Below are 25,789 nucleotides of genomic sequence, written 5' to 3' on the forward strand. Positions count from 1 at the left end.
ACATTTTATAGACAGAACAATGAATTAAGAAAATAATCAGACTAACTTTTAATGAAAATAAGTTAGTTGCAGCCCTCATGAGAGCATATAGTGTCCAAAGTCCGGTTCTGTTTAATTTCTTTCGAAATCTTTTGCAAAACCTCATATTTGTTAATAAAAAAACAGGCGGAGGAACAGAAACAACCTGCTCTTTTTGTGGTTAATTCTGTTGCACAAAGACGATTGTTATTAGGGCAATTTACTTGCATGAAACCTGTTTTGCTTTTATCACCTCCTCTGCTCTCAGTGCGGCCTTCACTGGTAAAAAAAAAAAAAAATAATAAACATGCTCGTCCAAAACAACCTTGCCAGAGAACTCACGCAATATTTTTTTTTACTTCCCCCACCCTCCTACTCTTTTATAATGCGTTTATGCCTGAGAGCATTACACACACACACACACACACACACACACACCTGACCCCCTAACCTGGCCCCACCTACGTAATTACTGCATCAGAGGCACTGAAATTCCTGCAGGTTATTTTGGAGAAACCAACTCGGAGCGCAGGAGTAATTATCACGCCATTACAGCGCTGCATTCAATTACGCCTCGATCAAATGGCTCCCGGCTCAATATTTAGGGCTTTTTAACGCCGCAGTTTAGAAAGACATTTGGTGTCCCTAAAGCGAGAGGAGATGTTAGTGTTTCAATTTAAGTCAGAGACAGAGAGGATTAAACTGGCTGCTCTCTAAAATGGAAATGCGGGGCCTACACGCGTTCACGGTTTGTATTAATTATGGACTAATTTGCATTTACCCCGTTATAATTAGGTAAAAAAACATTCAACAAGCTTTTAAATATAAGTGTGACTAATTCAAATGAGAGAAAACAGGAATCTTGAGTTTGTAATTTGCTGGTGTACATGCACCTTAAAAAAAATAATAACAAAAAAAAACTTGACTCCCTGTTGGGAATCAAACAGACAGAATCCACTGTAGAAAATAAATATGACTTAACGGATCTTTATTGGATGAACATGTATGTAAGGGTGGTTTGCCTTAAAGATACATTCAACATCTTACTGTCATTTTGGAGCAATAAATCAACATTTCCTCTCCAAAAATAAAAATGCTCTGACTCCAATATCAAGCCAAGTGCTGCGGTTCAAACATGTCCAATATCACGACAATGCCCAAGAGAGGAGGTCTGGTTTGAAAATGTATAGCGGCTAGAATAATAACATCTGGAAAACAAACTGTAGCCTGGACAAAGGCCCAGAATAGTTCTGCATCTATATTTTAGACTTAAGAGTTTTTCCCACCCCAATACATTTCAAATTGCCAAAACATTTTTCTGAGTAAAACAACATATATAAAAGCTGAACTTTATGGCCAATTTGTTCTCTTTGGAATATTTGGAAAGATTTACATACAGGTTTTTTTTCTTTTTTTTTTCTCCCAAAGTGGTAATAAACAATTTCAAATTCGGAAAAAAACAACAACTAAACATGGTCACTGTAACTGACCCAAATACATATTTACATATTTCAGCTTCTCGACGCAGCTGACTAAAAATCTCTGTCATCCTAAAATAACAAATTTCAGAAATAAAAACTACAGGATTTGATTGGGTTTGGAGGTAAAAAGGGCACTGCAGGCAGTTCCTGTCGGTGCACCCGAGGGGAAAATATTCCTCCCATCCAGAGAGCTGGTGGTCAAAGGAGTTTGGTTGAAATTACTTTTTTTTTTTTTTTGTTTTGAAAAACAGTTTGGTTTTCTTAAGGTCATCCAAGAATTAACGTCTTAAAAACCCATTCGTCATTGACAGGAAACTGCTCCTGATGATTTCTCGTCACAGGACTTGGACTGTTTCTCTTCTTTTTTTTTCTTCTTTTTTTTTTAAAAAGACATGGGAGGGTGAGAGGGAGGAAACACAAAGTCCGATTGCAAAGCATTCCTGCTGCTATCTTGTAATCTTATGGTTCATAAACTCTTTTTGTCTTTAAAAACAAGCAATATGCTAATCTGGAAAATAAAAGAAGAGGGAGCCGACGAGCAGGGAGGGAAGAAGAGGGTGTGTGTGTGGGGGGGGGGAAGCCTGATCACAAGACTTGGAACCTCCAGGAGGCCTGGTCTTTGTAGTCCAAGCAGTCTGTGGTGTTAAAGTTGAGCTTCCACGAGGAGGCTGCAGTCTGCTCTTTGTAATCCAGGCAGTCGGAGGAGTTGAAGGCCAGGCTGGAGCCGCCGTAGGCCTGGTGGTGGTGGTGATGGTGGTGGTGGCCTGACGACTGGCTGATGTGGTGATGCGGGTGGCCCGACATGGAGGAGGCCGTCATGGGGCTGAGCTGGTGGGGGTGGTGGTGGGAGTGCATCGGGGCCAGGTAGGAGCCGCAGTCCACGCCGCTGAAGTAAGAGCTGGACGGGGTGGGGTAGCCCTGGCCGTAGCCCGGCGTCTGGTTGTAGGACATGGGGTAGGAGGTTGCGGCGGCAGCGGAGCCTGACATTGAACGCTGCATACAGGAGGCGTTAGAAGGTGGTCCGGGCTCAGGGAGCGGGGCCACTGCAGGAGCAGGAGCGTTTCCAGGGGAGATAGCGGGGCTCCAGATGGAGGAGACGGTGCTGATGGAGGTAGAGGTGCTGCTGAGTGCCGCCGGGCCCGTGTGATTGGTGGAGGAGGATGAAGACGAGGACGAGCCGGTGCTGGAGACGGCAGGAGGCGTGAACTGGCCGCTGCTCTCGGAGCCGGTGCTCTCCCGGGCCGGAGAAGACTTCTTCTTGGGCGGCCTGGCTTTAGCACTGCTGCCGCTCTGCTGCTGCTGGCGACACTTGGCCCTCCGGTTCTTGAACCACACCTACAACCGAGAACACCAGCCAGGAGTTAGCAACCGTACACACAAACAACCTCAGCATTTCATTTAAAAAATAAATAAATAAAAATACTCCCAGGCCATGCTGGGAGTACATTATGGAGGAAAATTGGGGGTTATTAGCCATCAAGGTCCATTTCCACCCCGGCCCCTTGGCTCGGACCAGCCAGGGGTCTAATTTCATACCTGGTAGACGGCTCTAAGATAACAGGTTATTGGGTTTCACCACACAGTAGGGTAACTCTAGAGCACCGAGAGGGTAGGATCATGTAGAGCATTTTGTTACACACACACACACACACACACACACACACACACACACGATAACTCAAATTGTGAAAGAGGGGCCTGCCTTGGTTTTCCCCTAATGCCTTTAAAGAGTAGTATTTGTTCAACATCACAGTACACCACTGAGTTGTTTGTGGGGTATTTGCTGGCATACTCTTAACCTCTTCAGTGTAGATCCCATATTTCAGATCAAATTACACAGCCTTCAGTTAGGTTGCATCAAATAATAATGAAATAAGCGACGGATTCAGCTGAAAATTAAGCTTTCCTAATCTGAAATGCAGCTTTGTTTACATCAATGTGTACAAACTGTTTTATCTGTTGGATCCCTGCACGAATTAAAGTGGTGAACCAGTGTGGTGAGCTAAACCAAAAGCACAGGTGGGAAAGAGAAGATTGTATAAATAACTACAGCACTTGAATGCAACCCTGGCGTTAAACTGCCCCTCCTCACCGGTTTAATGGCAGTAACACGTTACAGTTACTTCCCCAGTAACTGATCAACAAACCAGTCTATGTCATTTAATACCGTCATAATCTCACCATTATCGATTATTAAAATGTATCCATATGTCCATTATTATCCTCTTTAAAAAAAGGGCTTAACTCACTTAAATCATGAGCTACCAGGTCTAAAATTATCCATTATTTTCCTCATAAGTTTATTAAATAATCCTTATGTAAGACTAGGCCTGCATGATAAAGTAGGTTTTTAGTAATATTTACTGGTATAAATACTACAAAAAAAAAATATTGTAATAAAGGAACATTTAAATCAGTGTTTAAAACAGACTTCTGCTCTCATAGAGTGAGGAGCAAAGAAATAACTTTAAACTAACTCACTTTTAAAAGTGCCTAATCAATCATGTTTAAGAAACAAAATGCAACACAAGCTCCTTTAAAAAAAACAATGTTAATGGTAGTTCAACATTGTCAGTTGAAATCCTCGTTAGACGATTTGAAATGCAATGGTGATCGGCCTGTTACGTTTTTATTAGTAGGCCTATAACGTTAATTCTATGGTTATAAAGTGTCTTCGTATGCAACAATTAAGCGGTTTAATGTCAGCTGATAGCATCATGTATCGTCGAGTTAACATTTATTCGGAGTTGGCCCAGGCAGGTGTGTTTGTTTTGGGACGTTTCCACCGTTTTACTGAACACACGGAGGAGCAGAGTTATTAGAGATATTAATGCTTCATTTCTCACCTGGACTCTGGACTCCGGCAGGTTGATTTTCAGTGCGACCTCCTCCCGCATGAAAATATCCGGGTACCGGGTTTTGGCGAACAGAGACTCCAGGACGTCGAGCTGAGAGCGGGTGAAGGTTGTCCGCTCGCGTCGCTGCTTCCTGGGAGTCGCTGCAGAAAAGAAGAAAAATACCGGAGAAACGTTAATAAAACCTAATAAACGACCTCAAAGACAAATCTGTAGGGACGTCTTTACTTCAACATCTCGTCTAGATTTTAAATAGTATTGAAAGTTATGCGATTCATCTGCCATAGAGTTTAGTATTTCTTCTCCCTGTTTATTCTTGCTGTCATTTATTAAAATAGACAATTTACCTTTAACCTCTTTAGAATGTTTAACTAAAGGCTTATTTATTTAATTTCCTTTTAAAAATGGACTAAACAAAACCTACTGCTCCTTGCTGACAGAAGATAAGGCAAGTTTAAATCATTTTATAGGAAACCATCATTTGCTTTATAATGCCTAATCATGGTACACATTGGATTTTACATCATAGGCTACTTAGTTTAAAAAAAAAATAGATTTTATTTTTGTTGTCGTGTAAACTTTTTGAAACACACCACACAACACGTTATTACCATTCTATTATTATTATTTTAACACATTAATATTATTAAATCAGCACAAAAAAAAACCCATCTTAATTGACATGTAAATATTTTGGTAATTTTCTTCATGATGGCTGGAGCTCTTACAGTTTAGTACAGACTGGGTGCCTAAATGTTTATTAAAAAGTGTTTCAGTGTGTGTATGTGTATATATGTGTGTGTGTGTGTGTGTGTGTGTGTGTGTGTGTGTGTGTGTGTGTGTGTGTGTGTGTGTGTGTGTGTGTGTGTGTGTGTGTGTGTGTGTGTGTGTGTGTTGGGCTCCTACATGGGTAGCCCACTGAGGGGTGCAGCAGGTCCATGGCAGCGCCGCTGAGCCCCAGGCCGTTGACGCCGTAGGGGGGCTGTTTGAGGTAGGACATCATGCTACAGGCGGTCACTGCTCCACCCAGCTCAGGCCAGTGGTTCGGTTTCCCCCGATGCTGCAGCTTGACGGGACAGGGGGCCGATCCAAGTCACTGCACACACAGGGGACCGAGGAGAACACGTTAGAAACATTCAAGGACGAGAAAAACTAAATGCTTTTACGTAGGCTTATTTCAAAAACTAAATGCACAGGGAATATTTACAAAAAAGACTTATCAAAAATGTGAGAAAGAAACTCCTAAATGTATTAATTTCATAACACTATTTACAAATGCGCTTTTTTTTTTTTATTTAGGGGAAGAAGAAAAAAGAAATCTCGCTTCCTAATCCATTTTCCAATTTATTCAAACTGGGAGAAAACATTAAGAAAAAAAACAGCATTAGCTACATAAAGTCCCTATGAAATCCCATTGTTATTATTTAGTGGCAGTAGGATATAAAAGCATGAATTAGTGGACGATAAACTGATCATGTAGAAGCAGAGACGCACATTAAATCCTTCAGGAATATTGGATTTTTAGTGAGAGGATAACGGGGTCAAACGGCTCCAACTCCCGACCCCAGCGGAGGAAATAAAACCCCCAAACTGACGCTACTCAGCTGTTAACACACCAACCAGACTGTATTCACATTTTCAGCCTTTTTAACTTTAACCCAAGACGAATGAAAAACTGAATGAAGCTGATGCATGTTATGTGATCCTGAGAGTTTTCGTCAATAAATCATTGCTATTCTGAAACTATTTGTTTCCATTTGAGGTTTTTTTTTTTGAGCACACATTGAATGTTCACTACACATTTTTTATTGACCAGCACACCACCTCCTACCTGCAGAATATTCAGTTTCTTTTTTTGTTGTTGTTTTTTTAATCCTACACTTCCTATGTTGTTTTTTTTTTTTTTTTTTCACATCAGAAAAGGAACTGTGATCTAAATCCTCTGTCCTCAAACAGTAATACATATTTCAACCTTATAAAATATATTTCTTTCCAAACTATGGTCACTTTTAAAGTCAAAATACTGAAATAGAGAAAACTCTATTTTGCAATTGTGTTTGAATTAGTTTTAGTATTCTCTCTTTTCCACGTGTGTGTGTGTGTGTGTGTGTGTGTGTGTGTGTGTGTGTGTAAGATGAATTATGGATAGAGTTTGATAATCTATCTATCTATCTATCTATCTATCTATCTATCTATCTATCTATCTATAGATATATATATAAAAAAAGTCACAGCTGTGGTTGTGTGAAGTCGTTCTGTCCTCGGGTCATTCTGTTTGTTTCGGGTCGTCAAACTTTGTGTGTATTTTGACCACAACGAGGCTCCTGCGGATCTTCTGAATTTAACTGAATCCACAACAGAATACAAATCCTAAATAAACTATTTTGCCTTGAACGTAATTTATATTTTTTTAATTTTCAGAGAAAGATCTGATGAGTTCATTTTAATCGTTTCTAAGATATGAACTTTAATGTCGCTTTGATTGGTCAGGTTTCTTCTGTACTTTAACGCTCAGGGGAAAAGAAACTAACTTTATTGAAAAAAAAGTAAAACATTTTCCACTTATTCATTTTCACCAGATTAAAATACGAATGGTAAATTGATATTTTCTGTAAAGCACAACTATGCTTTTTTTAACCCTTTCCGTGGCTTTTAAATGCTGTGTAGCCTGTTTAATTGTATAGAATACTTTTGTTTGTTTGTAATTAAGATTACATTTCAGGAAAATAAAAAAAAAAAAAAAACAGAAAAATAAAGCAGAAAATAAAACAAGCTCATCCTAATCAACACATCCTTAAACTTTAAACTAACCTGCATTAACATTCAGAAAACTCGGATACTGCTGATGGTTTGGAAGGGTGAAATCTTTTTAATAAACTGATCAAAGTTTGATTTTTACCTTTAAGTGAAGAATTCTCTCCCCCCCCCAAAAAGCGTGTGAATTAAATTAGTGTCTCTGAAGAGGAGATTATTTTAACAATGAGCTCCTAACTGACCAAACCAAACCTCATACTAACCAAACGTGTATTCCAGCGGATTTTTAAACCGAATTTGCAGCCCTGCCAGGCCGGAGTGAAAAGGCGAGATCTCGGTGCAAATGAACTCAATTAGAATTTAGATTAGACCTCCGGGGAGAGAGCGTTTCAGAAGGGCTCTTATCAGCAAAATAAATTAACAAAAACCAAAACACGCCTCTCCAATTATCTACTAAGTGGTTCAAACGCTTTAATGGCCAATTGCTCTCAAATAAAACTCGCAGGAATGAATTGGAATGGAAAATATGAAAATTATCTACTCAGGAGGAAGTTGACTCAATTTATCCAGTTCAGGTCGGAGTCCTCCACGGTGCGGATTAATTGATAGCTCATCTTAAATAAATAAAGCACACAAACGTGCAGCGGTGCAAATTGAAATCATGTACTTCACATGTCACAGTTTAACGTGGAAAGACGTTCCTAAAATATAAAGTGACTTTTCTGTCGCTTTTAGCCTACACTTCTGTTAATGGCGCATAGTCATGTTGCTCGGAGTAAAAATGCGCACAAACTAAACATGATCTACATGAAATGAGTAAAAACAGAAGTAACATTACCTTGTTTTATTCCTCTTCCCTTCTCCCGAGCTCTCGGGCCGCAGGAGGCGAGCAGCAGTAAAAGTATCCAGCAGTAGGAAGTCTGCAGGGCATAAAACCTCAAGCAGCAAGACTTGCTCAAAAACAAACAACAGTGTGCAAACCGAGCCACATCACGGAGAAAACAACGCAGCTATCAGCACGCGGGCGTCACCGCGTCCTCGGTGCGGTTCCGGGTGTTTTTGCAGCCAAATAAATCAAACTCATTTGCTTTCAGGGGGCTTGTCGTTGTCTGTCAGAGTGTTAAGGTGATTTCTAATGGAGACGGATGGAGATTGATCACCTTCTCTCCGCCCTGAGCCTCTATGAGCGGAGGACACCTGCGGATCCGCCTCCTTCAGCCAATCGGCGCGCGTCCCGGGTCTGACGGACGGCGGGGGCGGCCTATGGGCGCGCAAAGGCAGCCGGGAGAGCCCACTCCCACTTACCCCCTCCTCTCGGTCCCGGTCCCGAGACCAGACGAACTAAAGAGGTTTTGAAAAAGATAGAAATGTTTCACAGGCCTGCAGGAGAAACATAGAGTGTAAGCTCTGCTGTGCTGTGCGTAAAAGAAGATAGTCACATTTCACAGGAAGAGTTTCTTATTGTGTTATTTGCACGCAGCTCACAATAGGAAGAGGTACTGGAAGCTTCTCGTATTGTCAAAAAACTAAATCTGCGGACTTTTCCTCCATCTAAAACTTATTTTCTTCTGAATAATATTCCTGTTTTCTTGCTTCCTTGAATTGCACCATGCCTAAAAATGTCTTATTTATCGCAAAAACATCTAACCAGTTGTTACATGGAATAAAAATCATGATTCGGAATGTTTGAAGAGAAAGAAAATGAAGTCAAATGGTTGTGTTGAGGCTTAACATGTTTCAAAGGGCGTTTAGTTTGACAGAAAGCCGCATTTTAGTTTATCGACACCAGAAAAACACATTTCCTGAAGGGCCGGGAAGCCTCAGCAGCTTTTTTTTTTATTTTTATTAATACTGTTATTATTACTGTTAATTCCTCTGTGATGATATTTTGTCGCCTCAAAAAGTGAACGTGAGAAATAAAAAAAAAATGAGGAAAGGAGTTAAATTTATCGGTTTTGATTTTATTGTGATACAACCCCTTTTTCTCTCTCCACACACACACACACACACACACACACACACCAGTCCTCATGAATATTAATGAGGTCTAATCCCCATTTAGAATTACATTTGAGGATGGTTGACGTAAAGTTTAATAGGGATAGACCTCAAACTCACTGCGGAGGAAAAAGAAGAATTCGCAGAAGAAAAATCAGCACCAAAAGCTGCGGTCACTGAATCAAATCATGCACTTTATATGTCGATGTTTTTTTTAATGTGTTTTAATCAAACAAAAACACAAACAGCATTTTATTTTCTGTTGTTTGGCCTGTGTGTCAGTGAGGGTCGTGGGGATGCAGCTCAGCTCGGTGGATCTCTGCAAAAACATCAACTTCTGTAAATGAGTCCTGAGCGAGCTTATATTCAGAGAAAAAAAACTGCAGGGATGGAAATTATATGTGTGTGTGTGTGTGTGTGTGTGTGTGTGTGTGTGTGTGTGTGTGTGTGTGCGTGTGTGTGTGTGTGTGTGTGTGTGTGTGTAGAGTATCAAAGTGGAGGCCTTAAAAGACTTAAAAGTCATCGACGAGAACACTTTGACAGAGAAACTTAGACATCAATAGTCGACGTAAGTAATGTTGGAGGTTAAGTGTAGAGGCCTGCAGTGATGCTGTTTATTACAAGCAGGAACACAGTGGAGGATAAGGGCGCCTGAACGCATCGAAACGCACCTTAATACTGTATACATGAATTAAGTCTATTTTACGCAAGGAGGCCAAAACAGACAGATGGTGACAGTGAGTGTGGTCAAATGTATGAATGAGGCTATAACGTGAAAAGAGGTGATGTGCAGAGAGAAGATGCGTCTCCATTTTGGGGTTAATTGATATGGGTTTGTGTTGCCAGGCTGCTGACTGAAGGTCAAACACTTTTACGCACCTTTTTATTTCCTAGGCCTACCACATCTAAAGTCCGAGCAGTCAGAGGGCCCGCGGAGGGTCCGACCGAAATACCACCACCCCTCCTCTCCTCTCCTCTGCACACTCACACACAGGCTCCGTTAAATTATGCAAAAAGGCCATTCAACAAATATGGCCCTCACAACACAAAAGAGTCGGGTTATTCTGACATTTCCCCTTACATTTCTTGTTTTTTCTACTCTCTCGATGTGAGTAAGACCCCGAGATAAACCCCTGAACAAGTATCAAGTTATCAAGTTGCACCAACCTTTTGTAATAAGAGTATTTTGTCTAATCCCAAATTGCAGTTGAATTTTCTTAATGCTGAGCTGGTAAAGCCTGGGATTAGGCGGCGAGGAGAGGAGGGGGAAAAGTTTTGTCCTTTCAGCCGGCAGGATTGGAAGCGGGGATCTGCGGGGATGTTGTCGGTGCTTATTAAAACGATGATGCATAAAACAGTGCTGTAGGAGCCCCGGCGCTGCACGCAGAGACCCGGGCTCCCTCAGGTGCAGTTTTTTGGACGACGGCGGGGAAAGGAAGTAATGCAGAGGCCGAGCGGCGCTCAGCACCTGTGAGGTGAGGCCAGGAGACATCAAAGCTCAGGAGATAATCCATTCAGCTGAAGGATCCTCAGCTGCACAGCAGCGCCGAGGCACCGCCGCCTTTTACGCAGCGCTTCGCTCTTATTCACTGAAAAATAGGAAACTGACTCCAAATGTTTTTCACTCTATCAGCTTCAACAGGAACATTAGAGACCCGACAGATGCTGCTGAGGTAAGACAGGACTCTGTCATTTTATTCTTTCTCACTGCCAAAAATATGTTTTCTTATAATATTGGATTTATCAGCTGAAATTCTTTCTTAGACCTGAAAGTCATTTTCACTAAACCTGCAGTCATTTAAGATGAAGGGAATAACTTCGGTGGATTTAATACTGATGTTAAGAGAAAGGAACATAAACACGTTAGTCAAATTCAGGAGTTCAAGTTTTACGCATTAACATTTGTCAGAATAAATTCAACCAGCTTTTAAAAGAACAGACAATATTTTAACTATTCATACAACAATTTTAAATTAATGTAGAAGTGACCGGTATGGTGATTAATTTGAAATGTTTTCTACACACTTACACACACTCTCTCTATCTCTCACTCACACACACACACACACACACACACACTCTCTCTCTCTCTCTCTCACTCACACACACACACACACACACACACACACACACATGGAGCCTTCTGACGGCACCGAGCAAAACGTCCATCGCCGTTTTGGCTCCTTGCTTTTATTCTCCAGATTACAGACCCCCGTGATAAACGCGTAATAATACAAACTAAAACAAAGCGCCTCGGGGGACGTAACGTGCGTAATGTGCACGTACAGTCGGTCCCAAGCAGAGAAGAAACGAATCAGCAAATTAATTTGAAAGTATTAGAAAGGCCGGGGAGGACGTCTGCTGTCACAACCGATTTTGCTGCTGTAATCGGGGATGTGAGGCTGCCTGCGGGGATGGTGTGCGGGGTTCAACCCAGACATTCTGCTTTTTAATCGCAGGAAAAAAAATGTCACTCTTTATTTTAGTTTGACATCAGACTGCATTCCGAAAACTGATGCAAGTAAAACCAAAAAGGTACATGTAAAGTGGTGAATTGTTTTTTTCAACAATGGTTGCGGGTGACCGAGCCTCTCCAGCTCTGCCCCCCGTCTCCAGCGCGCACAGAAGCGGCCTAGAGAGAGAGAAGAGAGAGAGAGAGAGAGAGAGAGAGAGAGATAGAGAGAGAGAGAGAGAGAGAGAGAGAGAGAGAGAGAGAGAGAGAGAGAGAGAAAGCGAGAGAAAAGCATCTGCTCGGTACAAAGTGATTTCTCTAATCTTCCTCGGAGGAACCTGTTCAGCACCGACCTCAAACAAAAACCCGAACGCCAATTTTAATTTATAAACACGCACAAGTCGCAGGGGAATTGAACAGAGCGCCGAATAATAAGCATTGCTAAACGAAACGCTCGCTGGTGAATGCAGTGATAGGGGCCACTTATGTGCAGCGCTGCAGCCGAAGACGTGCATGCATTTCAATAAGTTTTCGTTGTGTGAAAAAAAGAAAGAAAAACCATATATGGAATATGATCTAGATCATGTGGGATTGGAGGTTAAAAGGTAAACAAAAACAAACAAAAACATTGATTGAAAGTTTTGAAGATTACAAGTTTTAGAAATGTGTGAGCAATTAGATAAATGAAAATAACAGACTTTAAAGACACCAAAATTCGTCGTTCGAATATTACTATATATAACAATTATACAACTGTGTCCAAATGCTTGTACATTTAATTCCTGCATCTTTAAAATATATGGAAACAAATACGCCACACGCTGCCTCTGTGGAGTATGAAATCATAAGGACTTTATTATTGAAGATTTGGGTTATGACACTGGAATAAATAAACAGATAAATGTTCAACACGTAAAGGACAACTGCCCCAGATGTGGAGCTCTAAGTGATGCACGTGGAAGCACATTTCTCTTCTTCAGAATACAATAAATAGAAACCAAAAGTTGTTGAGCAAAATGCACATGAAATGTGACGATAGTTTCACTTACAAGCAGCTTAAAAGGACAAACGGCAATAAATAATATATATATATTTTTTGTTTTTGACTGCATGAATCCTGACAAAACGAAGAGGATTTTGGAAGCTATTGGTCAGAGCACAGATGAAAATATACAAGTTTTTTTTTTTTTAATTTTTTTTTTTAAACATGATCTTACTTTTGGTAAACTGCTTTCAAGCCAACACAATAAAAAAAAGCAATAGGAAAGTTAAGATTTATGCAAGATTTATGAATGCGTTCCCCCGCTTTAAGATATTTTACAAGTAAAAACTCTAAAATGAAATAATTAAAAGATACAGTCAAGTAATGAAGTAGCTTGAAAAGAATAACTATTTTTTTTTCCTTTTAAAAGTCCAACTGAAACGTCATCTTCTCAACATGATGAAAAGAAAAAAGTCCCCCCATTAAACCAGTTGTGCTGTACCTCAAACTGACTGCTCTCCACATTCAGACAGAGAAGGCTGTGCTGCTGCTGCATCAGTACATGCAAATGTCACACAGGGTTTGCTCTTGTCTCTTACATATTTATATTACATACAAGTACCGTTCTTTGTAAAGAAAAGGAGAATTAAAATAAAAAAACAATTGTATATAAGTGGGACAGTTTGAGTCAGTATAAAGTGGGTGCAAAGGCATCGCAGGGCCTCTGAACTCGGCCCGGTCTCTGTGGGTAATTTGACCAAAACAACAACCACATCAGGATTCCAATAACTAGAATAGATATATAATAATAGAAATATTTAGGAAAGCCACTATCAAATCATAATTATCATATTCATTCTTATAATAATGATACATTTCTTTAATCGGCTACATTTGTTGGTTGTTTTTTTCTGAAAATGACAATCATTGAAGCACACATTTCTCCTCTTTCTTGGCCATCTTTCCTTTGTTCTGCTCCAGCGTCCTCTCCAGGTGCTCGTCCTCCTCCTCGGCCCTGCGGAGGGAGGGCACAGGTCAAAAGGTCAGATGTGTCAGGGGAATTGTAGGGGGGGGGGGGCTCACATAAACACACACACATGTAACACAGTACGTGCCGCAGCAAACGTCGCGGTGCCGCCTGTGGAGTGGCCTAGCACCAGGGGTAGAGCTCCAACCTTTCACCCGCCTGGCACCCTGTTGGCGGACAGTGCCGCCAATCTGGAAGGGATCCCGCCCATGCAGGTGTGCTGCTGCTGCCGTGCATGCAGGATGACTGCAGGCTGCAGGCATCTGTTTTCACTATGTCTACGGTTTCTGTGGGACCGCTGGAAATGTAAAGATAGCCAGCAGACGCTCTCGCGCTAACTCACCAAAGGGGGCTTGGACATTCCCAGACTTTACATTTATACGTTTTAGACTGTGACTTGTTTTGTGTCTGGTGTTGGAGGATTGTGGATAACTTACTGTTTCTCCTGGGCGTCCAGGTCCCTGACCAGCGCGTCTCGTTTGTTGACCAGTATGACCAGCTCATCCAGCAGCAGCTGCTCTCGTCTCTTCTGGGCCTCCGTCTTCTGCCAGTCTGCAACCACACCAGAGGAACAAAAACTACTTCAGAACAGGAGACACTGAGGACTGTTTTTTTTCTAAAAACCTCGAGACACTTGTCACATGGATGAAAAGTTTTTTTTTTTGTCCTGCCAGGAACTTGTGACTGTACGACAGAGCAGACTCATGAACTACCTCACGGTTCAAGACAACATCTTTTACAAAGACTTAACTCAGATCCTCCAGGAATAGAAATTTTCTTTAATAAAACCCTTTTTAACACTTTGGACATGACTTCACTTGGTTCCAGCTCTTTATCAAGTAACTGAGTCACAATAAAGGACTACAGAGCTTCAACATGACGGACAGGTGGTCTGGTCGGATAGTTGGGTAAAAGTTCATCTTCTTATTAACCTGCTGGACTGTGCAGTAACACTCCGTCAGGTTGTGTGTGTGTGTGTGTGTGTGTGTGTGTGTGTATGTGTGCACATTGATGATGTGTTGACCCGAGCAAACACACTTGAAGGATATTGTCATGTTAATCTGCAGCACACAGAGATATATGAAGAGTCCTGTTCCCACAGGAAAAGGGATTGTGTTTTAAGATTAAAAATAATTTCATCATAGCCTATTAAAGGTGACAGCCATATTGTACATAGCATTTCTATTCATTTTTATTTTAGCCACAAAAAGTTTGAAAATATTAAAGTTTTGGGTGAATTTTTGAGGTTAAAGTTTAGTAAAATCATCTTGGATAAAGATTGATTGAAAGTCCGTTTCTACTTAGTTTAAGACTTAAAAAAACCGCTGTGGTTGAGTCTTCGTGGTCCAATATTTTTCATAGAAACATTTAAATAAATACAAACATCTAACCGTAATCTCAAAGCCAAACAGTTTGTTCCTCAGCTAAATAAACAAACAAACAAACAAACAAACAAACAAACAAACAAACAAACAGGTGAGCCCCTGACCCTCGTCTCTCAGTTCTTCAGGGCCTTTTTCAGGAAGGGCCCCCACAGGGCCCCACAGGGTCCAGGTGGGACCCCGATCCAAATCCCCTCAGCCTCTCCCTGGAGGGGTGGGGGGCTGCCCACAGGAGAGCACTCGCTCCCCCTGGGGCTCAAATATCCGCCTGGCGCCCTTGGCTCCACATTCACAACACCGGGGCAGCACTCCTCCCTCCCTCACCCCCAAAACTCACCCCCAAACACTGCAGTGCTTAAACAATTGCATCTTTACAAAAATGTTTGTTTACCTCCTTGTTGTACAATTTACACAACAATCCAGCATCTGCGTACATCATTAGATTCAACTTTATTTTTATTTATGTTGTTGCACACAGCACCAGTGCAACAAAATGCATCATTTTAAATCCGACTGAATCATGTTCTAGTACAGAAACATCTGACTGACAAAAAAAAAAGTCTCTGCAGATTTTCCGCACTGTCCAACAGCTAAAGGAAAGGCAGGAAATCTCCAGCTATTCCTCAGCACAGTGTGAGAGAATATGTCCCCCTCAAAAACCCTCCATCGTTTCATATTTAAAAAAAAGAAAAAAAAATCCACTCTATCCCAGAGAGAATTCAAACACAGTGAGCAACTTCTGTGGCGCGTAGGCAACTTCACCCCTCTATCAATATTTAACCGCCTATTGATTCGAGAATAAAAGCAATGTTGTAAAATGTCACTCCCAAAATAAGTGTGGCTTTATTAAAAATAAATATCCCCCCCTCATTGAGTCAAATTGCGGCAGTCAGGATGTGTGTGTGTGTGTGTGTGTCACGCTGGGCCCAGTGTGTTTGTCCTGAAAGGTCTGCGCTCACTTCATTGGCCCCGCTCGTCCCTTTGAAGTCGACCACAGAGCGAAATGAACACAGTCCCAATATTTGGCTCTCTACGTTCTTCTCTTCCTTTCTCTCCCGTTCCCTCAGTCGTTTTATTTTTTTTCTCAGGGAAGCAAATTGACTCTCCTCAGGCTTTGTGGGGGAATCGACAAATACTTATATATATATATATATATATATATATATATATATATATATATATATATATATATATATATATATATATATATATATAATATCTGCCACATATGTTCAAGCCTGTATCTGAAGAGTGTTTTTTTCAATTTCTTTTTAAACAAGAGGTTAGTTTAGGATACTGAGAAATGAAGACAACGTGTAGGAAAAGAAAAGCAGATGAGTCATCATGTGAGTCATCATCTTTAGACAATTGTGGGACAGGAATGTGTGTGTATCCAAATCCGCCATAACTCCACACTCTCCCACAATCCTCTCTCTCGACAAGGCCGGCCCACAAGAGGAGGGTTCACAAAAAAGAAAAAAAAAAAAAAAAGTCCCAAAAAAACAGAAAGGTATGTAAAAAAAAAAAAATCTTTCCTCTTGATCCTGCCCTCCTTATCCTTCAGAGCACATCTCAGCCAAAAAGCCAAAGTCCTAGTCGAGGGGTGTGGGGGTTATGGGGGAAAGCACACTGCTGTCAATCACATGTCACATAGTCCCGCCCCCCTCATTAGGAAGGTAAACAATAAAGAGAGCCGATGAGAGACGTGACCAGGCAACACCAGAGCAGGGCAGGCTGGGTAACCAGACACCCAGGAACAAACAAAACACCCTGCAGCCATTCAGAACCCCCCCCTCCACGTAACCCCGCCTCTCCCATGAGAGAGAGAGAGGTTAAAGACTTGGAGGAGTGTGTACAACTCACATGGTGGGTGCGTATTCAGATAACCCTTGCCGTGCACGCCAACGGTAACCATGTGAGTCTGCACAAGGCACACAAGAATGCGCTGGTTCAAATCCCCATGAACCCCTCCCCGCCTGGGCCCTGCGATGCTAAATGTATTCAAGAGAGAAAACTTGGTCCAAAGCCTCGTTCTCTCAAAGCGAGGAGAGACCGTCTTACGTGCGTCTATCTATTTGTCTCTCACATTTCCTGTCTCTCACTCACTCACTCACACACACACACACACACACACACACACACACACACACACACACACACACACACACACACACACACAGAGAGAACAACGGCGTGACATCAAAGGATTTGATCCACAGCTTCATATGTCGAGAGACGTCCTCCAGAGTTTAGAGTTTAGACATTTCCGACCACAAACTTATTCCCCGTCATTTTACTTTTTCTTTTCCTCTCTGCTCTGCTCTCTGCCTCTTTTTCTTGTGTAAAAGGCCTCCAAAAGCTGGTTTTGGCCGAGGTCCAAGTGGAGTCAAGAGACAAAAAGTGTCACCAGAGGAGAAGAAAGGAATGGCTGATAAATACAAACTATCTCAACAGCAACCAGGAGATTTGATTCTCTGTTTCATAGCACGCAAACGTGTAATGATCTAATTCTTGATTTAAGGCAAGGTGTTAAAACCGGAACAGATCTGTTTTTATCCAGTACTGACCACATTAAAACAAGTAGTTGAGAGTTATTGTGTCTGTTTCCTCTGAGCCATAGAGCTCCATCATTGTCCAAAAATGATTAAAAACACATTGATGAGCCTCAATGTTGCACTGGGTGACATGTTCATTTATTACAATGGACATGAGCAATTCTGAGTCAATCCCACATACACCATCCTGATGCTGCAAATACTAACAAGTGCACCAAATGCGTGTAAATCTGCAAAATAGTCCCCAACACATGCACAATTTACTACTGTTTGAGCTACAAACTATAGTGCTCAGCTGTTTTAGGAAATATCTGTCTCCTGATTTTAAAGATTTATGTCTTGAGTAGGAGCCACTGACAGGGTTAGGGACAACGTTTTATGGTTAGTTTTGGTATTTTCATGGGAATTGTTGACATTAAGAAAAATAACAAATATCACCAGCTTTACCGTTTATTTCCAGGAAACTGATGTTTACAGGCAACTTAAACTAAAACTTAAAACCTTTAATATTCTCCTGTTGATGTAACTAGCTTGGTTTTCCACCGTCCTGACTCACAAACTGATTCGCTATGAAAACCTCTATGAGACAGTACAGCTCTTAAAAACTGAAACAAGTTAGTTTATGAGACGCTGAGCAAGCAGAAAAACTTGCTTGTAACTTTTTAAAACTCAGGCAGATCCAGAAACTGAAGCATGAATATAAAACAGAAGACACATCTGTTCCACCATTTGTTAGAATAACCAGCATATAATATCATGTTAGCTACACTACAGGAGGCACATGGAAAAAAAAATGTTTGTGTCACCTTTTTTGTCACCTATTATTATTTTCCTAAATTCCCCAAAAAAGTCGTGGAACGAAGGTACTTGTTATCGGCGGTTCCAGTCAACTAGCAAGCCTGAAAGAGTTGGCGACATCATCAAAACTCGCCTATGTGATAGGATTCCACAGTGCACCTAATCAATCAGGGTCTGTAGCGCGCCGCCCCGATGTGTTACAAAGCTCAAATAGATTTACAAAAGTAAATGTGTGTGTGTGTGTGTGTGTGTGTGTGTGTGTGTGTGTGTTTGTGTGTCAGGGGTGTGGAGAGGGATAAGCTCCTGCATAGGATTACATATTGATTTTAAACATATAAAAAAGCTTATCATATCAAACCGTAACAGGAAAAACTCTGGGACCCGGCTATGCATAAATCCCTTTTAGATGGTGAGAGGGCGTCCACTTTAAAACACACACACACACACACACACACACACACACACACACACACACACACACGGGCCCTCGAAGCGAGCCAATACACAGTTTTGTGTGTGCATACATAGGTGTGAATCTGTAAGCAGATAAAGAGGGCATAGTTGATCAATTTTATGGCAGGAAGATGAGAGTGTGGCATACAGATGGCATTTTCCCACCTGGCATCACACCAAGAAGGTACAAGAGAGGTGGTTATCACGGAGCATGCTCATAAACAACATCAACGCCGGCCCAACAGCCTCCACTCGACCCAAACTCTTTGCACATTTAATCAAACTCAGAAAACTTTTTTAATATCATGATGTTGGAGAAATGGCTGTGTGCCATTGTTTCTACTTTTCTCTTTTAATCCAGCTCAGAGGCTCTCTGTCCATTACTGTATTTCTATTAATATTTGTTCTCTATTAGTGGGATTATTATTTCTGGACCTGCCTTTAAACCTCTATTTCAGTTAATATCTCCATGTAGTTGATGCTGATTGTTAAAATCAAAACTGCAGCAACACAACTAAGGACCCCAAATTATAAAGAGTATTATTGCTGTTTAGTAATCATGAAATGTTATACAGCAATACATTTAAGATTATAACTTCCTCCCTGCTTCTGCATCTCCCACCTCTGAAGTATTTCCTATCCTCCTCTGTAATGGCGATAGGTGTTTGAAATTTGTTTTATCACGACACAAAAAATGACTGTTGAGATCTTCTAAGTCATAAAAATAAATCTAAGAAAACTTTTGAAGAATTTGTTCTTTAGCAGCATATCAGCTTCAGAGTTGATTTCAGAGGAATCCTCTCCTCCTGACTCCTCTTTGCACCTCAAAGCACTTTCGTCTTTCTTCCTCTCGTCCTCTCATCCTCCCTCTCATGTGTCATGCAGCTCAAGTCAGCAATACAAATGTAGAATGAAACGTCATGAGTCAAACTTTTTCGTCTCTCTCTCTCTCTCTCTGTTCTGGTCTGCAGCATCAAACGGAGACTGAGCCAAGCAGTTAAACCCAGTTAACTTAATATCTCCTGCTTTTAACTCTCTAAAATGTTTACACTAATATACAGACTAATCTTACGATCTTAATCTTACTTTATGACAGTTGTTTCTGGTGTTTACAAAATCATCCAAGTCTGGTGCAAATGTACAGGCAATATTTTTAATAACTTTTTATACTAAAATGCATAGAAATAAACTGTTGCCATTGTTAGCCAGTTAGCTGTAGCACACATTGACCTGGACAGACTGTGTGTGTATATGATGAAGACTGTGGTCAAATATGTAACTATGTGGGGCGACTGAGAGGAAGAGATAGAGCCAGAGTAGTGTGTGTGTGTGTGTGTGTGTGTGTGTGTGTATCATTGCAGGTTTATATTTTTCTCAGCAGGTGTGTGTGTCAGGGCAGGTGTATCTTATCGAGATGTGTGTGTCTGACTCACAGTGCACTCTGTCTCTGTGTTATCGACTGGCCAACCAAATCAGCAATTACTTGCCGCCCGACCATCGCTCAATGGACCTGCCCAAGCACCAAATAAGAGCTGGGGAGATGGGTGGCGAACACACACACTCACAAATAGACACACATATAAAGACAGACACACAGGTGGACATACAAACACACCTGTGAGATATAAACACACACACACACACACACACACACACACACACACACACACACACACACACACACACACACACACACACACACACACACACACACACACACACACACACACACACACACACACACACACACACACACAGCAGCTCTCTTCCCAGCAGCTCAGAACTATCTGTGGCTGCTACAGAAAGGTAGAGCCTGTGAATGTTAAGTGCCTCCCTTAGGGAGGAAAATAAGGCAGGCTGATAAGTTAGTCAGCTGCAAATCTAACAAGTCCACATGAAGGCAGAGAGGAGCGCGGTGACACGACACACACCACCTCTCCACCTCACACACTCTGCTCTCTCACCTCCACACACACAGAAAAGCAGGCGGACACACGATACACATCCGATACATAAAGACACACAGACACACAGACACAGACACAGACACAGACACAGACACACACACACACACAAAAAGACAAAAGCAGACTTGCACACACACTTCAGCTCATTACAATAAACAAAAAAACACAGACACACACACAAAGTGGAAGCAAACTCACTGCTACAAACACACACACTGGCATATGAACCAGAGAAACTGAAATTCTCTCATTTGACTCGAGCTGTGGACACGCTGCAGCTCAATAAATATAAATAAATAAAATGGCCGTGCGAAGCCAGAAGAAATCAACCTGGACGCAGGCAGCGTGGCACCGTCTGCAGCTCCTGCTTGGCTACGCATGTCTGCTCCCCCCTCAACCCCCTCCCTACCTGGCCCACCTCCTTTCTTGCTAATTACAATTGATTTATTATGGACCCGGTAGCTTATCAGGCGCCCGGTGAAATTACAATGGGTGTCCGAAGGCTGTGAGGAGAAAGAGGGGTTGGGGATGGGGGCGGTGGTGGTCAATGTCGAATGGCAAAATCAATTAGCATTGATTGGCAAAAGGTTCATTTTGCCAAAGAGGACGCAGTCGAAGGGGATTAAACTTCCCTGGCCCCCTGACAACTTTGATACGACACAATGGCTGCTTTTCTGGCTGCGGTATAGTTAACAAGCTTTCAATAATATAACCGCATCTGTTTTTTTTTTAACCTCGCAAAACCGTCTCTCAATGTGACTGGATTTCAAATCAGGCATCGGCTAGTCGGGGACTAGGTAGGAAACAGATAGCATTGATCAAGTATCAGGAAGTGAAATCCCTCACAAGCTCGCATCTTAATCCTCATCAAGAAGCCGACGCAGAATTCAAATCATCCTGTTTCAGGCTCTTGATGAAGGCTGGCCAACAGCCGGACAGAACGCAAGAAAGGCTCATAAGACCATACAGGTGGAGAAAGATGGATTAGACAGTAGCTTTACTTTCTCTTTATTACCAGGAAATGCAAACTCTTTGTTTGTCTTCTCTAGTAGCCATTTTGACAGCTAAAGAAACATTATCAGATGTTCTGAAAAGTGACTCCCTGACAGATTGTTTGTTATTTTGCTTCCCATTTGCAATCAGTAACACAATCCAGGAGATTATTCTAAATCAGTAGTGATCCTGATTAATTTAAGTGGAATCATTTGATTGTCAAAATATATTTTATATATATAACGACACATAAATAAGAGTTTGAAATTTAACAGTGCAAGTAAGTTTGTTAGTAAAACAGAGAGGAGAATAAATCCCAAGAACTGTGTGTGTGTGTGTGTGTGTGTGTGTGTGTGTGTGTGTGTGTGTATATCTTACCCTCTATGGCCAACATGGCTCTCAGCTCTCTGTTCAGCAGTTCGAAGCGTCTCTCCAGATCGTGCTCTTTCTCCCTGTGGCAAGTTAGAAAGAGAGAGAAAAAAACAAAGTTCATCAATATGTTAATGACTAAATCATTAAGCACTTAAAGAAACCTGCAATAAACATTGATTCAGCTACTCGCCTGAACCTTCTCCGGCTTCGCATTAATCTACTGCACATAACTGATACACATACTGCGCTCACACAGCCCTGGGTGAACGTGAATGTGTGTGAGGAAAAAAAAGGGAATATAAAGGGAAAAGAAAGGTGGTGAAAATGCATAAAAAACGAGTGACGAGAAGCATAAAGGAGAAGGAAAAAGACATTGAAATAAATTCATAAATAAAAAAAAAATTGAATCTACTGTATGGACATGCCATGAGCGTGTGTGGTCTACATGTGTGTATGTATGAGTATATGTGGGGTATGTGTGTGTGTCTGTATGCAGCACAAATTAAATTCTTTCCTCTTTCAGCCATATTAAAAAATGAGCTTATTCGGTCCCTAATAGAATTTGTCCTTCACAGGCGCCTTTTCTCTTCGCCTCCACAAAGAGAGAACAAAAAGGGCTAATAATCAGCCCTTCTGTCAATTGGCCACTTTAAAAGCCTCCCCTTTCCCACGATATAATGTGATTATGAATACTTCAATCTCTCCTCCACTTGCGCACTTTGAAATCCCAACAGCCTCAAATGAAAAAAAAAAGGCTGCGTGTATACATGTGTCTCCACCTGTCGCAGCTGACCACATACAAAGAGACTAGCGATAGAGTGATGATCGCCACATTTCTATTGATTTCATATCCCATCCACATGTAAATCAATGAGTGGATAGACAGAGGGGGTGAATGGAGTGGAGAGTACACTCCCACCCTGTGTAGCTTCGACGAGTTTGATCTAATGCTTGAATAGAAGTGTGATGTTTCCACGCTTTTAGTGCCTATCACTTCACAAAAAACAGGTGCTAATGGCGTCTGGCTTGAAAAATAGGGCAATGTGGATGTGATCTTAATGTGTCAACAGACAGTCGGTTTTTGAGATACATACAGCAGAGAGAGCTGGTTCTGTCGTCTGATGAGTGCGTTCTTCTTGTTGACCAACATGAACCACTCCTGCATCATGGCCTCCTCCTCCTCCTTGTTGTTGCCTGGAAAATGCACACAAACACACACAAAAACAAGCAGAGTTACTCACATGATAATACACCATTTTCAATAAACTGTTGATATTTATGCCTCAGTTGTTTCCTTGAATCCCTTTGAAGCAATAAAGACACTAGTTAAAAAAACAAGCTAAAATACAGTAGAGTGAGCTTGATAGCTAAAGGTTAATTTTCTACCATCATTTGTGTCTTTAAATAACAAAATTAGAGCATACATACATACAAGCATACACAAATGAAAGAGATGATGCAGATAAATGACTCAGTCTTTTTTGCCACTGCAGAGTCAGTCTGTCCACCAGATATTTATGTGTGTTTATACACTGCTCGCTTATGTTCCTTGTGTAAACATTCACACACTTCACACCATGTCTTCACAACGTCAATACGACTTCAACCCAAGCGGGATTAACTCGGCGATTACCGTCGAGCGCCTTTACAGAGTGGAGCCTCTCACTGTAGGGCAATACATATCCCACCAATCACTCAGCGGGGCCTTAAAAAAAACACATCTCTTTTACTCTCCGACGCTTAGTGTAATATCTGCTCAACACACGGAGAGCTAGCAAGGCTCAGATGCATGGGTAATGTAAGCTTCGCCCACGCCTGGGGCTAAAGCTCTGTACTGTAACTTACTTACAGGGTACAACGGGATGCGCACAAAGCACATTGAATGGAAACCTTCATGTTAGCCACAAGAACAGCCTCCATTGGTCATGTTTGACCTGGAGGAAAGACTGGGAGACGATCCGTATGACAATTTCAAAAGTGATTCAGTGATTTGAAAACCAATTATTATTAAGAGTTATTTCATGGCAGTTTTGCATTTTAATGTCTTTCAATACTGAGACTAGCATGAGATGACAACTACATCCAAGTCGTTAAAGTTTACTGGTGGTGTTAAATGCATTTTAACACAAGTAAGGTTGGTAAACAGCAGTTAAAGCTATAGTGCTTAGTTTCTGTCTCCCCCATGAGGAATTCTAAGTAATGACGCAGTTTCTTGGTAGCCAAGGAGGACACGGAGGATTAAAAAAACATGATGAACTCTTCAGAAGAGGTAATTATCTTCACTCGATTTGCAGCGTGCGAAAGTTGCCGGACGACACCAGTTTCTGAACATAGCCATACCGAGAAATACAGAGAGAGTTGTGTGGAGCTGATAGTCTTAAAAAGCTTTGTATCAACTCATTTGACAATGGCTTGAATGTAACGGACGTTCATTAATATCAAAAAGTTACGCACTAAAGCTTTAAACAGGCTTTTATTTTCAAATGTGATCTGTTGACAAGCAGATAAATGCTGGTTTGGTAGATTAAGACAAAACCTTCAATTACATATTTTGCTAAAGTGACAGGATTGGGATTTTAAATGTATTAACATGTTCTCCTACAAAAACGTATAAAATCTAAAACTGATATATGTGATTTGAGTCTTTCCAGATTAATACAAAATTGGAATAAATTACAGGATGGGCAGCAGAGTAAATACCAGTTTCGAGATGTAGACCTGTGTCAGTGCTTTGGGTTCAGTATGTGTGTTAAAGCTGACATGTAGATCATTATAAAATACAATTTTATTCAAAGGATTTTTGTTTTGATATTCATTTGTATTTTGCATTTTGTTTTTTCTCTGTCATTTTATAAATAAACTCTGCTGTGGTCAGTTCAGTGAGCACTGTTTATGTCTAGAATTGGGATATAAGCTTTGTGGCACTGGAGGCCATTTAAACAGCGACAGCAGCATTAATCTGACACTCAGTGCGTCTGTGAAGAGAAGGAATGGATGAAAACAGAGGACGCCAGATGAAAGATCGTCTTAAGGCTTATGTTATTATCTCTCGCTGTTTTTTCTCTCCCTTTCTCAAGAGCAAGGTTTAATAGCTGGGAAGCTACGACAGGCATCATAACAGAATTAACACTAAGAAGACATTTCATACCACTTATTTATTAATTGGGGGCTCTATGAATAATAAAAAAGGCATTGGTGCGCTGTATAATAGAAGAAAAACATGTATGCCAAGTTTTGAGGTTTTATATTTTTTCATTCTTTTCTATATAGAAAGCTTTCCGGCAATTGTTTCTTTAACTTGTTTTTCAAATTGCTTTTGCACTCCTATTTTTCTGAGTAATTCAAACATCAGCGATGCACGCTCATTCTACTTATGCTTTTATTGGAAGACTATACATTTAAAAACAATAGGTTCGGTGCTTTATGGGCACCTAAACATTGATCACAATCTCTGCATAATGACTGATTCAGCTGCTCAGGACAGGAGAAAACCAGTCAAACACACACACACACACACACACACACACACACACCACTGATCATTGCAGAGGAGAGGGAGTATTGGGCCGATGTGTCATTGACGACAAAAGGCAGGCGCGTGGATGTGTGCGCGGACACCGGTGCGTGTGTGGACATTTGTGATACTCTGAGCCAGCAGATGTATGTAATTTCATTTAGGAAGGTGGAGCGGGGAGGGAGGGG

The 25,789-nt window shown here is 41.2% G+C and overlaps 2 protein-coding genes across 8 annotated transcripts in view; both read right to left on the reverse strand.

Annotated features, from left to right (window-relative positions):
- Window positions 1-989: 989 nt before the first annotated feature.
- Window positions 990-8,277, reverse strand: otx1 (orthodenticle homeobox 1). The gene is made up of 4 exons (XM_031316125.2): window positions 7,947-8,277; window positions 5,261-5,450; window positions 4,346-4,497; window positions 990-2,834 (listed from the first exon to the last, which is right to left on the reverse strand). Exons 2-4 carry the CDS (start codon window positions 5,355-5,357, stop codon window positions 2,085-2,087), a joined length of 999 nt encoding a protein of 332 aa, XP_031171985.1. The 5' UTR covers window positions 5,358-5,450; window positions 7,947-8,277; the 3' UTR covers window positions 990-2,084.
- A 4,109-nt stretch (window positions 8,278-12,386) lies between these two features.
- ehbp1 (EH domain binding protein 1) overlaps window positions 12,387-25,789 on the reverse strand; it is a 150,593-nt gene continuing 137,190 nt past the window's right edge. For all 7 annotated transcript variants that reach the window (XM_035991985.1, XM_035991984.1, XM_035991983.1 and 4 more), the window contains 4 exons: window positions 23,182-23,281; window positions 22,094-22,167; window positions 14,005-14,119; window positions 12,387-13,555 (listed from right to left, as the gene is read on the reverse strand). In XM_035991985.1, coding sequence (XP_035847878.1) covers window positions 13,465-13,555; window positions 14,005-14,119; window positions 22,094-22,167; window positions 23,182-23,281 — 380 coding nt within the window. In that variant the 3' untranslated portion in view covers window positions 12,387-13,464. The remainder of the gene's footprint in view (window positions 13,556-14,004; window positions 14,120-22,093; window positions 22,168-23,181; window positions 23,282-25,789) is intronic.

This window comes from Sander lucioperca, chromosome 15 (assembly GCF_008315115.2).
Source record: "Sander lucioperca isolate FBNREF2018 chromosome 15, SLUC_FBN_1.2, whole genome shotgun sequence".
NCBI classification, from domain to species: domain Eukaryota; kingdom Metazoa; phylum Chordata; class Actinopteri; order Perciformes; family Percidae; genus Sander; species Sander lucioperca.

What these genes read in the sequence shown, in the direction of transcription:
- otx1 (XM_031316125.2), bottom strand. Translation starts at nt 5,357, where the DNA reads ATGATGTCCTACCTCAAACAGCCCCCCTACGGCGTCAACGGCCTGGGG. An exon ending in CCCCTCAGTGGGCTACCCAT is followed by an intron (nt 4,498 to 5,260) that starts GTAGGAGCCCAA and finishes TCTTTTCTGCAG; the next exon opens with CGACTCCCAGGAAGCAGCGA. An exon ending in TGCCGGAGTCCAGAGTCCAG is followed by an intron (nt 2,835 to 4,345) that starts GTGAGAAATGAA and finishes TCTCGGTTGTAG; the next exon opens with GTGTGGTTCAAGAACCGGAG.